Source organism: Chionomys nivalis, chromosome 21 (genome assembly GCF_950005125.1).
Source record: "Chionomys nivalis chromosome 21, mChiNiv1.1, whole genome shotgun sequence".
Taxonomy (NCBI): Eukaryota; Metazoa; Chordata; class Mammalia; order Rodentia; family Cricetidae; genus Chionomys; species Chionomys nivalis.
In genome coordinates, this window is record NC_080106.1 from 9,719,399 (window position 1) to 9,735,700 (window position 16,302).

At 46.8% G+C, this 16,302-nt stretch overlaps 1 protein-coding gene across 1 annotated transcript in view; it reads right to left on the reverse strand.

Moving 5' to 3' along the window:
- Positions 1-15,975, reverse strand: part of Usp10 (ubiquitin specific peptidase 10) — a 51,016-nt gene extending 35,041 nt beyond the window's left edge. The window contains exon 1 of the mRNA XM_057754184.1: positions 15,852-15,975. Within this exon, the coding sequence (XP_057610167.1) occupies positions 15,852-15,872 (21 nt within the window). The 5' untranslated portion in view covers positions 15,873-15,975. The remainder of the gene's footprint in view (positions 1-15,851) is intronic.
- Between the last annotated feature and the right edge of the window lie 327 nt (positions 15,976-16,302).

The following is a 16,302-nucleotide window of genomic DNA, read 5'->3' on the forward strand; positions in this document are numbered from 1 at the left end:
AATATTTTACTCAGGTGTATAAAACATTCTCAGAGAACAGGGATGTGGTGGCTCAGTGGTAAAACACTGGATTCAACATCATTATGCTAACATCCAAACACCTGTGTGCAGTTTGTAACTCCCATTAAATGAACTATGATGACAGACAAGGATGGATACAGAAGTAGGATCCAGGGAACTCCGTCTCAGGGAGACCCAAGCTCAGAAAGCCATCCCCTTTTGGAATACATCCCCTCTTGGGAATAAAAAGACTGCAGATTCACAAAGCAGGAAAAGATACGTATGGATGAGAATGAATCAGACATGTTAGATCTTCTGAAGCTAGGAGTTCTGGGTGGCTGCTGGGAGCTGAACCAAGGAGGGCAGTAAGAATTCTAGCCACTGGCCAGGTGGTGGTGGCACACACCTTTAATCCCAGCATTGGGAGGCAGGGGCAGGCAGAACCAACCAAGAGAGCATGCTACAGATAGGAAACCTTCAATAAATGACTGAACAAATAAGCCCCCACCACCCCCATCACGTGATGAGAAATAAAAAATGCACGTTTTTGTTTGCAGGGGCTCTGGATCTATAGCCCAGTCTGACAGAGATCTATGGAGGTGTACAGTTACACATGGGAAGAGATGGGTGCTAGTGTGTTATTTTAGAATATTTGTTTTTAAATCATGTTTTGTTCAAAAAACTAATTAGGGACTAGAGATGGATGAGATAAGAGCACTGGCTGCTCTTGCAGAGAACCTAGGTTCATTTCACAACATTCTAATGATGGCACACAATTGTATCCCAAATTCCAGGGAATTCAATACATTCTTCTGGCCTCTGTGGGCACCAGGTATGCACATGATGCACAAACATATGTTCAGGCAAAACAGAAACTAATTAAAATGTCAGTATAGCACTCAGGAGGCAGAGGCAGGTGGATCTCTATGAGTCTGAGGTCAGCCTGGTCTACAGGGTGAGTTCTATGACGGCAGGGCTGTGTAGAGAACCTATCTCAAAAAACAAAATGAGTTGGGCGGTGGTGGTGCACACCTTTAATCCCAGCACTCGGGGAGCAGAGGCAGGCGAATCTCTGAGTTAGAGGATGGTCTACAAGAGCTAGTTCCAGGACAGACTCCAAAGCTATATGACAGGCTCCAAAGCTAGAGAAGCCCTGTCTAGGAAAGAAAAAGAAAAACAAACAAAAAAAAGATGTGTTGGTATAAAGAACAGAATTTTAGACATGCTTAAATCTACCCCTGCACAAGGCACCTCTCACCCATCAGCCGACACCGTGCTGAGAACACTTAATCCATCTAAGGACACCAGGAGAACTGTTAACTAGCAGCTATGTGACACCAAATACCATTGAGTGAATGACAAATGGATAGCCAGGACTGCTTGCAACTCCATCCTGACTCCCTTCTCACTGGTTCACATACATCAATGGTAACTCCATCAAGAAACATGAAGCACATCCTCCTGCTATAATCTATTTTCATGAGTTTTTGTAAGTGAGTGCACCTCTAATATAAAAGACTAGTTTCAGTTTAGTTGCTGAAGCCAGAAGTCAAGGTTCTGATATCTGTGTACAGCATCCACTAAAGGAGCCTGGGTCAGGATCTCCAACTATTGTGAATACATCCACATAGGCCTTTCCTATTCACCAGCTTTGCTCACAAAAAACACCATTCTGATGGGACACAGATGTGTAACAGAATCCTTGATGCTTGGAGAAGTCATTGTCAAAGGTCGAAAAGATGAAAATACTGAGATCTGGAGTCAGGGGACTCATTAAAATTAGGGGCATGGGCTACAATTGTACTGGATACACAAATACATCTGCCTAGCCAAAGTGATACATACCTGAGTGGTAACCAGTAACATCCTCTAGGAAGCTGACAGTCCAGGAGTTAAGAGCACTTGAGTCCCATTCCCAGCACCCACATGATGGCTCATAAGCATCTGTAACTGCACTTTCAGGGAATTCTAGGCCTTCTTCTGACTTAAGAGTACAGGGTACATAGATACACAGGAAGGTAAAATACCCACATACATAAAATTTACATTTATAGGAAAGAGGAAAAAAATACAATAAGCTGATAAAACTGCAAAATCAGAGGCCAAGCTCCAGGGAGTGGCACACAAACATAAGAACTGGAAGAAAGACGAAGAAAAGGCATCCTGCTCAGAGTACCTTCCCAGGTTCACTCACAGAAGCATAGATGAGAATCACAGGAAACTAGTGTCGGCCAGCAAGGGAAACTTAAGGTCGGCCATTACTGCGTGGCACTAGGGGGCACTGGAGAACAACATTCTTGGCCCCTAAGCTTCTAAAGGCTTCATCTCTAGAAACTGGATTGAATATGTCTACTGCCCCCAAATTAATGTTCTTTGCCTTTTGAACAGGTTCCTGGTGATTTGAGAGGCAGCTGTGACACAAGTAATCTGCGGGACCTTGGCTCTGTTCAGTTCTTTTCAATTTCTAAGGGAGATAGGCAGTTACCACAAGCTCCTACTTAGGACAGTTTCCCACTTTAGTGCACAACTATGCAAGCAGGCTGAGCCCTACCAAAGCTAAAAAGGGGTTCTGGTCAGCCTTTCTGCTCTCTGGGAGGTTTAGGCCATTCTTCGAAGCAACAGATGCTGTGAAGGAGCAAAGCCTTCATTCTCTGCAGAAAATGAGCTGGGTCAGGTAGCTCCAAGATGTCTCACCAAGTAGAAGAGCTCCTGGGCCTGACATGGATTAAGCAATAGGTAGGACTGGGGTGGGGCACGCCTGGCATTTGTGAGGCTCTGACTTGTGTCAAGCATGGCAAAACAAAAGAAGCAAAAACAGTAAAGAAGGGGAAACATGGCCCTGGAAACAGCGCACCCAAACCTACCTGCTCAACACTCTGAACCTTAACTGAAAAAGGGAAGTGAGCCAGGTGAAGTGGTCCACACTTTTAAGCTCAGGAGGCAGACCCAGGTAGATCCCTGTGAGTTCAAGGCCAGGTCTACAGAGCTAGTTCCAGGACAACTAGAGCTACACAGAGAAATTTTATCTTAAAAAAAAAAAAACAAAAAAACTGCTCTAGAGTGGTGTGGTTGCACGGATGGGAGACACCTGAAGGTGACACTGTCAGTCCATGCAAACCAGGCGTTTCACTGACAGAACAATATTTACTAAGCATCACCTACCCCAGGCGAACTGTTTGAGACTGAGGATAATCTGAGCAGATGCTGAGAACTCAGGACATAACAATATTCACAGGCTGTCACAATGCAAGTGCAGGCTGATGAGTGTTACAAAAGCAGGGGAAAGGCTTATTTCTCCCCTGACTGAGCTGCATGAGGGGAAGTCCCGGGCAGAAGGGAACAGAGACATTAGCATTACAAAGCCACTCTCATAGATAGCAACCCACAGCTTTGGAGAGTTGTGTTTCAGTTTGGTATCTACTTTACTTCATTTAAATATTTTATTCCAAATATTAAAATTTTGTCAGGCTTTAAATTGGCTAGCTGCATATTCTTGGTACTTCCACTGAAAATTCAAGCTAAGTGGTTGCTACAGACACAATCTCAAAATTAGAAACCATGATAACAAAACCATGATAACAAAAGCCCACCATTAGCTGCTTCCCAGTCCTTTCTATAAGAAGTCAGGCGGTGGTGGCACACACCTTTAATTCCAGCACTTGGGAGGCAGAGGCGGGCCGATCTCTGAATTCAAGGCTAGCCTGATCTACAAGAGCTAGTTCCAGGACAGGCTCCAAAGCTACAGAGAAACTGTCTCAAAAAAACAAACAAAACAAACAAACAAAAAATTTCCTCAAACTTCACTCGCCCACCACAGTGCTTTCTCCCAACAGTGTACATGTGGTTCCCTGGAAAAGCTCTTCCGGGATGATCAGTGAATCTGTAAGCGCTCTCAGGAACTGTCTACCAAACTCACTGTGCACCCACATCCTCTCCACACTCCAGTCTCCTGATACACAAGCTACACAGGCTAGACTTTCTCTTGGGCACTCTGTGAACTGTTCCCCCAGCAACTCTTTCTGAATATCGCATTGTCCTTTTGGGACGGCATTCCTCACTCTGGATCTGAATAGTGAGTGACCTGCATAACCTTTCCCACACTTGACTCTGGGCTTCAAACATAAACTACAGTATATCTTCCATTAATTAATCTATCCATACTAATTGAGCATTTTCCATGCTGTAGACTCCGGAACATAGTGATGAGCAAGCAAAAGTCTTCGCCCTAGGCTTACAGAGCAGAAAATGAGCACAAAGCACCCATATCACACCTATGGATATTCAAAGGTCATAAATGCTGGGGACAAAGCCATGCCACAGCTGTAGGGGGGGTTGTCATAAGCCACATTTAGGGATGACTTTTGTCGCAGTCCAGCCACGGTGGGTTGGTATGTTCCAGCATGGGGGTGTGTGGATTAGAAATGTCAGGTAGAGACGGGCACACACAGAAGATGGAGTGGGGAACCAAGGGCGTGGGCAACTGGGCAGCTAAAGAGCTCTAACTGGGAAGGACAAAGCCCATGGTCCTAAGGTCTCGGGGACAACTTGCCCTAACTCCAGCCATGCCAGCAAAGGAATGGGCATGCTCACTAACTGGCACTCGCACACTTGCTGGTACTACAGAGTGCGGTCTCTCACTCAGCCCTCAGGACTGCACTTGTCAAGCCGGGCGGTGGCGGCAGCACACGCCTTTAATCCCAGCACTCGGGAGGCAGAGGCAGGCGGATCTCTGTGAGTTCGAGGCCAGCCTGGTCTACAGAGCAAGTTCCAGGACAGGCTCCAAAACTACAGAGAAACCATGTCTCAAAAAACAAAAGAAAAGAAAAGGACTGCGCTTGTCAGGAGTACAGAAGGATACGACACAGTAATTGCAGTATGACACGCTGACGCACATCACCTGGCCTAAAGAAACAAGAGAAAGAGCATCTTAAAAACAAAGAACTGTGAGTGGTGGTGCACACTCAACACAGACAGGAGGATCTCTGAGTTCAAGGCTAGCCTAATCCAGTACAACCAGGATTACATAGAGACCAGCAGAGTTCCAATACAGCTAGGACTACATAGACTCCAAGAAAGAAAGAGAGAGGGAGGGAGGGAAGGGAGAGAAGGGAAGAGAAAGGAAGGAAAGAAAAGAATAAAAGAAAGAAAAGAAAAAAGGGCAAATATGGTTGATATAGTTTGGTGGCACATTTGGGAAGTGTATGGGAAACAGTATGATTTGGAGTTCAGGGTCAGCCTGAGCTATGACCTATCTCAACAAAATAATAGGACTGAGGAATGCTTGCATAAGATGTAGGAAGCCCTGGGTTCCAGCCTCAGCACTATAGAACAGGGTAAGGCTGTCCATACTCGTGAGCTCAGCACTGTGAGTGGAGGAAAGCTCAAAAGCTCAAGGTCATTTTCAGGCACAGTTCAAAGCTACCTGGACTACAAGAGTCTCAAAAAAATCAGTGGTTTTTTGGTTTGGTGTTTGTTTTTGTTTTTTTGAGACAGGGTTTCTCTGTGGTTTTTGGAGCCTATCCTGGAACTAGCTCTTGTAGACCAGGCTGGTCTCGAACTCACAGAGATCCGCCTGCCTCTGCCTCCCAAGTGCTGGGATTAAAGGCGTGCGCCACCACCGCCCGGCTGGTTTGGTTTTTTGAGACAGGGCTTCTCTGTCTAACAGAGAACTAGCTCTTGTAGACCAGGCTGGCCTTGAACTCAGCCTCCTGAATGCTGGTATTAAAGGCGTGCACCATCACCACCTGGTAAGCCTGTGTTTTTCTTGGCATTTATACTCGCCCTAGACTGGAGTCATTAAAACATCTTTTGTGACAGTTTATAGTGGTACAAGTCTTTGATCCTAGTATGAGGCAGAGGCAGGTGCATCTCTGTGAGGTGTGAGGAGTTTTGTTTCATTTTAGTTTTTCGTGGTTTTTTTTTTACCTCTTCCACAAAGGGTTTCTCTGTGTATCCCTGGCTGTCCTAGAACTCACTCTGTAGTCCAGGCTGGCCTGCTGCGATTAAATGCATGCTCTACTACTGCCGGCTTTGCATCTATGAGTTTGAGGCCAGCCTGGACTACATTGTTTTAGGACGGCCAATGCCATAGAGTGCAGTAGAGTGGAAGGAAGGGGAGACTCACAAACTAATACAGAAGCCCTAGTTTTGCATCTTATTTGTCAGAAGTAAAAGTGCCAGTCTGAAAAAAAGTCAGGAGTTAGAGGGAAAGAATGTTTTTATCAGTGTGCGGGCCACTGCAGCACACTGATAAAGAGAAGGAAAGCTGACTGTGGAGAAGACATCAAACACTTTAAGGTTAAGGGCCTGGAGAGAAGGGTCAGCAGTTCCTTTTTTTATTTGTTTTTTTTTTCTTTTTTTTTTTTTTCTTTTTTGATTTTTCGGGACAGGGTTTCTCTGTGGTTTTGGAGCCTGTCCTGGAACTAGCTCTTGTAGACCAGGCTGGCCTCGAACTCACAGAGATCCACCTGCCTCTGCCCCCCGAGTGCTGGGATTAAAGGCGAGTGCCACTACTGCCTGTCTGGGTCAGCAGTTCTTAACTACTACTTAATTGCTACTCTTCCTAAATACTGGGGGTTGATTCCTAGGACCCACAAGGTAGCTCACCACTGCCTGTAACTCAGTCCCATGGTATCACCCTCCTCTGGCCTCTATCAACACTGTATGAATGCAGTGCAGACATACATGCAAGCAAAAAGACCCATACATATAAAGTAAAAATGTTTAAAAAGGAAAAGGGAAAGAAACATTTCAGGTTAACTAGCAGATTCCTCTCTAGTCAGACGACTGACCTACCACTCTCTCCAAAGAATGGTCGCTCCTTTAGGCCTCTAGTAGAGAGGTAATGGACCAACAAGAACCTACTAGCTGAGATCACCTCTTTTTACAGTATCAAGCTAGAGCACAGGACTACAGTGAAGAGTGGAATGTAGGGCTAAGAGAGGGATATAATGCCCTCTCTTGCCTCTGTAGGCACCAGGCACATGTGTTGTATACAAAAAAATAATAAAAAATTTACTGAAATGTTTTCACAATAGTTTCTGAACTGTTTGTTCCAGTATATGGCACACTACCACCCGAAGATGGGATCCCAGAATGGAGTGGTGGGGTAGGGCAGACTGCAGAGACAGAGTGTGGCAGCTCCAGTCCCCGACCCAGTGTTTGGGCAGCAACGAGCATTCCAGTGAGCTGCCTAGACTACCAACTCAGAGAGACCCTGAGGCCTAACCAAAAACACACAGATGACAAGCAAACTGAAGATGAAGGCTCACTTGGGCACACTTTCATCTTTTCCTTTCCCATATCCTTTGCGGGAGTAAGTTGCTCACAAATGGCATGTCTTTTTTTTATAAGTAAAATTAAAATCTGAAAGGACTGTTATCAAAGTGTAACCCACACATTAGCCAGCACAGTAACACCTGCAAGCACGCCCAGCTTTATTTCATCCACTCCTTCACTCTACCTTTCATTTGAGAATCGCTATAAGAGTCCCTCTGTGGACAGCAGGTCCTGGCCTAGTGTCCTCTAGAAGATCAAAGGCCCGTGTAAGTAGGTCTCCAGAACCACTGGCTCATCAGCCTCCTGATCTAGAGCCCTGCCTCTCTTCTGTGGTGTGTGTGAAATGATGATAACATATGGCTGACACAGGCCACATAGACCCACGCAGGACCACACAAACCACAGTGCCCAGCAACCACAATGTTCCTTCAATGCTCAGGGTTGTACTGCATGTCCCTTTCTACCAAATGATCACAACTACCCAGGAAACCTAATTTGGGTCTTAAATAGAGATGCCTTGACAGCCACCTATAGGAAAAGGAGAACACTACTTACAAGTTTACAAGTGGGAGGAGATGTCTTCCTCTTCTCAATTCAATTTCTCTCTCTTTCTCTTTTCTTTCTTTTTTAGTTTCATCGAGACAGCGTTTCTCTGTAGCTTTGGAGCCCATCCCTGAACTAGCTCTTGTAGACCAAGCTGGCCTCAAACTCAGAGATCCACCTGCCTCTACCTCCCAAGTGCTGGGATTAAAGGCGTGCACCTCCACCACCCTGATTATCTTCTCAATTTTGTTGTGATCCTAAAATAACTCTTTAAAAAAAAAAAAAGTCAGTTGGGAGACGGTGGCACACGCCTTTAATCCCAGCACTCGTGAGGCAGAGGCAGTCAGACCCAAGTGTAAAGTCAGCCTGGTCTACAGAGTTCCAGAACAGCCAGAGCTATCCTGACTGGAAAAACAAAAACCATTTACATATATCAAGATATCGGCTGGGCCGGGCGAGGGTGGCGCACGCCTTTAATCCCAGCACTCGGGAGGCAGAGGCAGGCGGATCTCTGTGAGTTCGAGGCCAGCCTGGTCTACAGAGCTAGTTCCAGGACAGGCTCCAAAGCCACAGAGAAACCCTGTCTCGACAAACAAAACAAACAAACAAAAAAAGATATTGGCTGGGATGGTAGTAGCTTAGCTCAGGGGTACAGCACTTGCTCCATCACAGGAAAAAAAATTAAATTTTAATAAGGGTTGATACAGGATTTCTTTGTATAACAGCTAAATTTTAAAACAGGGGTTGGAGGGCTGGAGATTGCTTAGCGGTTAAGAGCACTAGGTGCTCTTCCAGAGGACCTGGGTTCAGTTCTCAGCACTCACATGGCAGCTCACAACTGTCTATAACTCCAGTTCCATAGGATCCCAGCACCCTCAGACATACATGCAGACAAAACACCAATGCACAAAAATTAAATTATTTTTAAAAGGGGCGGGGGGTATGGCTCAGTAGTTAAAGGCACCAGCTGCTCTAGCAAAGGGCCCAAGTTTCTAGGACTCATATGGTGCTCACAACCATATCTATCCAATTCCAGTTCATAAGATCCAATACAGTTTTCTGGCCTCCAGAGGGCCACAAACACATGCAGGCAAATGCTCATACACATAGGGAAAAAAATAGAATGGACAGAAATCACAAACCTAGAATTAAGTCTCAATTTTAAATTCTCTCGGGCAGGACCCCGTTCTGATTTCTGGGGTCCCACCTATCTCCCCACAGCTTTGGCCTTGTGGCTACAATTAATGGAAGGTAAAGAAGGCAGAAGCTTGTATTTTAATGTTAAGTCCTAGGAAAGCAAGATGGCTCAGCAGGTAAAAGCAGCTGCAGTATAACCAGGACTTGGGATTCATCTCTAGAACCCACACAGAAGTGAAAGGAGAGAATGGAATCCTACAGAGTTGTCATCTGGCTTCCACACATGCACTCCCCCACCACACACACACACACACATCAGAGATACCCTAGCTTTACTTCTCTGAGACAAGCCTAATACAGGCGAAATGCAGAAGACAGAAAGAAATGCTAGAAAGCCTCCTGACAGTCACTAGAATACCAATAAACCCGTAAGTTAATGGGTGGTCCTGACAACACTTAGATAAAAGCAATGTAGTCAGGGTGAACGGCTTCTGTTCCAGCAAGGGCACCAGTGTGGTAGTGTGAGAGCCCCAGTGGTGTAGCCTTGGATCCTTTATGAAAGGGGATTGCAGGTTTGCTAATGGACTCCATTACTCTTCGGTTCTCTAGGTGACAAGGTCCACGGCTTGCAAAACATAATCCATATACTACTTCAGCCTTACTCTGGTATTTTAAGACATAAAAATAAATTTTGCAGGACATAGTGTACACCTCTAATCACAACACTCGGGAGACCAAGACATGATTGTTACATGTTCCTAGGCAGCAGCTGTGACACTGAAAGACCTCAGTCTTCCAAATTCTGTCTTTGTGAACACAGAGTTGTATCAACCATGTCCCACAGTCAAAACACCCAATTAAGGATTCAGGGTACGCGGGCGGTGGTGGCACAAGCCTTTAATCCCAGCACTTGGGAGGCAGAGGCAGGCGGATCTCTGTGAGTTCGAGACCAGCCTGGTCTACAAGAGCTAGTTCCAGGACAGGAACCAAAACCACAGAGAAACCCCGTCTCGAAAAACCAAAAAAAAAAAAAAAAAAAAAAAAAAGGATTCAGGGTACACTCTTCACCAGGCAGCTTCTTTCCATCCCAGCCTGGGTATCCACTGAAATTGACCTATAGGAGAGCCACTGTTGCAGGCTTAGTACTTTTCTACTAAATTAAGTTGTTTGGCATTTTGTTGTTGTTTCGGGAGAGGGTTTCTCTGAGTAGTTTTGGCTCTTCTGGAACTTGTTCTGTAGATCAGGTTAGCTAACCTCCAACCTCCAGAGATCTATCTACCTCTGCCTCCCAAATGCTGGGATTAAAGACATGCTCTACCACTGTCCAGCTCTGAGTTTAGTTCTTAAGGAGCACTTAGATGCCAACTGACATCTATCCATCTGTATTTCTTCACAGTGGATATGGCACAGTAAATCTTTTGGATCCCCAATCCCCAGCATCATATAAGGCAGCACCGGTAGCCCCCAGCACTGGAAAGGTAGAAACAGGACACTCAAAAGCCGTCTTTGACTATGTGGCTAAATAGCAAGTTTGAAGGAAGCCTTAGCTACATTTAAAGTCTTTGTCTCTGTCTCTCTCTCTCACACACACACCCACACACCCCCACACACACTTGACCAGAAAAAAGAAGCAAGGGTCTACCAACATGTTTGCACACCCAAAATATTTTTGTTTGAAGTGGGGTTTCTCTGTGTAGCCCTAGCTGTCCTGAACTTGCTCTGCAAAACAGGCTGGCCTCATACTCAGAGATCCACCTGCCTCTGCCTCCTGAGAGCTGGAATTAAAGAAGTTTGCCACCACTGTCTGGCAAAGTTTTAAAAAGGCATAAAGAAAGATGGTGTGGCTGCTGTTAACTAGGCACCAAATGACTGAAGGACAAGCTTTCGTTTAAAGCCATTACTTGTGAGACTCTTAGATCAGAGTAGACTAGGAGATGGTCCTCAAGATGACTTCCAGCAAAGATGCAAACAGACACAGCCCCCTAAAATAGGATCGTAAGGATCCTAAAAAGTCAGCCAAGTCAACCCCAGCATTGGGGAGGTGGAGACAAGCCAACCCCAGAGCCTGCTAGCTAACTAGCTTTTCAGCCAGTCTAGCTGGAACTAAAGTTTTGGCTTCAGTGAGAGACCCTGTCTCAGGGAACTAACGGAGGGAAGCACCTAAGTGTAGCTCTCTGGTCTCCGCATGAACATGGCCACATACCTACACACAGGAAGCAGCCCCATTCCCATGTGTCCTGTACAGCCTCTCAACTCTCCTGTGAGGATGAAAGCTCCAGGAAGAGGTCCTTGAGTCTTCTGATACCAGTCCCAAATCCCTCTTCTATCCCAACAGCTCACCTGCCCTGTTCCCAGGAGAATAATTGAAATAACAACAGATGTTGAGATGGGCAGAGAACCGGAGCGGGCAGCTTCTAATTTTCTAGGTCTTCCAATGAAAACTGGATCACTGCCAAAGAGTTTCTCAATACTAAGAAAATAACCCAGTTCACAAACATCTGTAATCTGAAGAGTCACACTCAGGTTCTCAGGTTTACTACAAATCACAATTTCCTTTTTTTTTTTTTTTGGTTTTTCGAGACAGGGTTTCTCTGTAGTTTTGGAGCCTGTCCCAGGACTAGACTAGCTCTTGTAAACCAGGCTGGTCTAGAGCTCAGAGATCCGCCTGCCTCTGTCTCCTGAGTGCTGGGATTAAAGGCATGCGCCACCACCACCTGGCTACAAATCATACATTTTTGATCTTTGAAACAAATAAACATGCATGTGGGCAACCTTTATGTTCATTCTGTTTTTTTCAGACAAAATTTTGCCCATACTGGCCTCAAATTCCCAACCATGCTCAGTCTCCCACATGCTGAGGTAAACACGTGTACCAGCAAACTTTATCCAATACGTGTTTTGTTTTTTTCTAATTTTATGAATACGAGTGTTTTGCTTGCATGTATGTCTGGGTATTGTGTGAATTCAGTGCTTGAGAATGCCAGAAAAAAAGTGGCAAATATCCCGGGACTGGCATTACAGGCACCACTCTGAGCCACCACATGGGATCAAATCCAGGTCCTCTGCAAGTACCATCACCTCCACAGAGAACCATCTCTCCAGCTCCCAACACTAGTTCTTAATCCAACCTGTCCCAACAGGATGGTCACACAAGGCCTTTTAGGAGATCGCTTCCACAGACAGAGAAACTGCAGTCCAAGCACAAGCAAATCTTAGAAATGAATAGTGCCTGCTGAAGTGGCACTAAGAGACAAATGACACTAATCCGATATCCGACGGCCAGCAAATTCCACTGCAGCCGCATGTGTCTACTGTGACAGTGACTCTTCATGTGCACCAGTCGACTGCAACACACTAGCCTAATGACAAATTCAAACAAGTGCTGCTAACCACTTCCCAGACTTTGGTAAATTATCAGTAAGAAGTGTCCCCCAGTGACAAGTGTGCCCTAAAACTTGATCCACCGCTCACAAGTACTTACACACCTATAATTTTCAAAACTAAAAATGACTAGATGTACCTCATCCAAGAAATTCCAGCATGAAAGATGTCGGGGTCTGTGTAAAGGAGAACAGAAACCAACAGCAATCTCTCCAGCATGGGTATAGAAACAACACTGTGGACTCAACATGGACTTTTCTTCAGGTACAAAGCATGTTGGTAGCTTCAAATTAATCCCCTCAACTCACTGAGCCAGTTCTGACAGCAGGCATGCCAGCTTCACTTCCAGCTCAGGTAACAACAGTTCCTCCCCGAACTGGTTGGGGGGGGGGGACAGGAATGCACCCTACACGGTGTTTCTAAATTCTACACTGTTGCTCTTTAATCCACAGAACAGGGTTCAAACAAATAGTTCAAAACATGAAAATGGCCACAAAATATAAAAGCCTTAACCTGTAACCTCTGCAAGTCCACTGAAAACTAACCCTTATCTGAACCTGTGGAAACTACTTCAAGGAAAACCTAGCACACGCCTTTAACCCCAGCAGCCAGCACTAGGGAGGCATAGGCGGGCGGATCTCTGTGAGTTTGAGGTTAGCCTTGGCTACAAGAGCTAGTTCCAGGACAGCTAGAGCTGTTACAGAGAAACCCTGTCTTGAATAATAAATAGGTAGATAGATAGATAGATAGATAGATAGATAGATAGATAGATAGATAGATAGGTGGATGAGCTGAAAAGAGAAAGCAGTTTACATATCGAGGCTAACACACGGTGAACCGTCAGTACATGAATGAATGAATTAATTAATTAATTAATTGTTAAAATACTGGGAACAAGACAGATCCAATAGTGAAATCTTGTCTTGTTTCTTTTCTTTTTTCTTGTGTGTGTGTGTGCGCGCGCGTGTGTGTGTGTGTGTGTGTGTGAAAGAGAGAGACGGGGGGGGGGGGGGGATCTCATAACCCAGGTGGCCTGAAACTTGCTAAGTAACCAAGGTTGACCTTGGACTCCTGAACCTGCTTGCAGCTTCCACCTCTCCCAGCCCGAGGTTACTTACAGGTGTTTAATCTTACACAGCTTTTGTACTACTATTCTTTTAAAATTACAACAGGACTCAAACTATATTACCTTTCCCCCTTTCTGCCACTAGACAATCCAAGGCACTGCTAACACTTATGTTTAGCTAGTCTGACTCCTGAAGAGTCAAATTGCAAGCTTCCAAAGCATCACTAGCATTTCCATCAACTTGACATTGTTTCTGGTGATTGAGAAAGCCAATTAAGCTTAAACATGCTCTGCTCATCTCAAAAATCACACACACACACAAAAAGCATTGCAAGCCGGGCAGTGGTGGCGCACGCCTTTAATCCCAGCACTCGTGAGGCAGAGGCAGGTGGATCTCTGTGAGTTCGAGGCCAGCCTGGACTACAAGAGCTAGTTCCAGGACAGGAACAAAACCCTGTCTCGAAAAATCAAAAAAAAAAAGGCATTGCACTACAGCTCAGCTCAGAATGAACTCTACAGACTATCTCCAAAATAAAACAAGGCAGTCAACTAGAATTTGTTTGAGACAAGATCTCACTATATAGTTCTGGCCATCCTAGAACTCCTATGTAGAACAGGATGGCCCCGAACTCACAGGGCTCTGCCTGCCTCTGCCTCCCTAGGGCTGAGACTAAAGCCATATTTGAGTTGAGCAAGAGGCTGAAATCTCCCAAAACCTCTGAGGAAGGGCTGGACGGATGACTCCAAGGTTTAAAGCAGTTGCTCTAGCAGGGAACTCAAGTTCTATTCCCAGCACTCATACAGAGGCTGACAGCCATTCTAATTCCAGTTCCAAGAGTCAAAGCTCTCACCTCGTTTCGATAGGCACCAGAAAAACGCATACACACAAAGCATTCATTCACATAAAATTAAAAAAAAAAAAAGTCCAGGTGGTGGTGGTGCACACCTTTAATCCCAGCACTTAGGAGGCAGAGGCAGGTAGGTCTCTTTGAGTTCGATACCAGACTGGTCTACAAGAGCTAGTTTTAGGACAGGCAGCAAAACTACAGAAAAACCTTGTCTTAAAAAAAATTTGGGGGGGGGGGTTAGTTCCAGGACAGGCTCTAAACCTACAGTGAAACCCTGTCTCAGAAAAAAAAAAAAAAAAAAAAAGGTCGGAATAGAGCCCAGTATGGCCGTGAATGCCCGGAACCCCCAACACCTTGGAGGCAGAGGCAGGCAGTTGTCTGAATGCCAAGCCAGCCAGGGCTGTGTTGTAAAGATCTGTCTACCACTTAAGAACTAATAAAAACTCTGAATGGTAACATTTGTCAAAAATATTTTTCAACAACTGCGAATTCCCTTTCTATTGCAAAGAACTACACCAAATACAAAGGTAAATTTACAAAAGGAGGGAAAAGGTCAAACAGGCAAAGTTCTGATTTGATCTAAGAAACACCACATATTTAATAGAACTGCAGTTTCTCCTAGGATCTAGCCTTTCATTTCAAAAGATTTCGAGGTTTAAATCCATCATACCTTCATTGAAACCGTCATTAAAATAACCTTTCAAAAGCACGTGGTGGCTCGTGGATGCAACCCCACCAGGCTGAGGCAGAAGAATCCCAAGTTAGAGACCAGCCTGGACTACAGAGGGAGACCGTGCCCCAAAATAAAAAGACACAAACGTTTTTCAAAGGTGATCTAACCAGATCGACCTCGCCTGCCAGTAAAGACCCAGCCACCAAAGGTTGAGATTTGGCTCCCCAACCAGCTTCCCACGGCTCACTTTATTTCTCAGTATAGTAGAAAAGAAAAAAAAAATCACCCAGAGAAAATTAAAATGAGACCATTTCTAGTCTAGGTCTGAGACCTCAACGAACGCCGGGCCCAAAGCAGCCCTGAGAAGCAGCACCACGTGCTGACTTCTCATTTCTCCGAAGTGCGTCTTATCAGGGGGTCTGAGCGAGCAGCTCTCGCACCAAGACCAAGGCGCAGCAGGCGCTACGGCCTGCGGTGCCCCAACCCAGGCCGGGCTCCGTGCAAAAGGTGTCAGTCCCGGGCCAGACAGAGTGTGCCAAGCCATGGGATTCCCAATTTTCTATGCAACAGTATCCCGGAGGCGAGGGCCGGGTCCCCACGGCGCCGTAGCGCACCAACCACCCGAGTCGCTGGGCCAGAGCGTCGCCCGGGACTGTGCGGATGCCGGCGGGGCACGCGGAGGCCTTCCCTGCGACCTCGGGCGCTCTCGAGGTGGCTCGGGCGCTCTCGGGGCGGCTCGGGCACTCTCGGGGCAGTTCGGGCGGCCTCGGGTGCTGGGGCGCGCGGCGCTAAGGGGCGCGGCGCGGGCCTAGGCCGGCAGCGTGCCGGCGCCTCCCCCACCGCCCGGCCGCAGCGCACCTCGCGCTCGCCGCCCCGAGACCTTCCCGTGGCCCAGACCTCCCGCCCTGGACGCGGCCCGCGCTACCTGCGGATTGTGGAGGGCCATGGCGGCCCGTCTCAATGAGGCTCGGCGCTGCTCTGCCTCCTCACGCCGCGTCCCCCGTGGCCGCCATCTTCTCGCCGCACAGACACACTCGCATCAGCCGCCGCGCCTGCGCACTGAGCGCGCCGCGGGAGAGCAGGCGGTGCTCTGCGCCTGCGCGCGACAGGTGGGCGTGTGCCCCGGTCCGCGACCCTTCCGCCAGCGGTGCGTGGAAGGCGGCCGCTGCGGGCGACGGCGTGCGAATGGAGGTGACCACGCACCCCTAGACTGCTACGTGGAGTCCCGGCGTCTGCGCCGCGGCCGCATGAGGTCGGCCCTGAGCATCGCCACTTGCGATCCCCACGGATCCTTTACCGTATGGAGCGCTCTCTTCTGACCGTTCATTCATTTTTTTCACTCTTCATTCTCCACTAGCTTTGCCTGGCATTAGGGA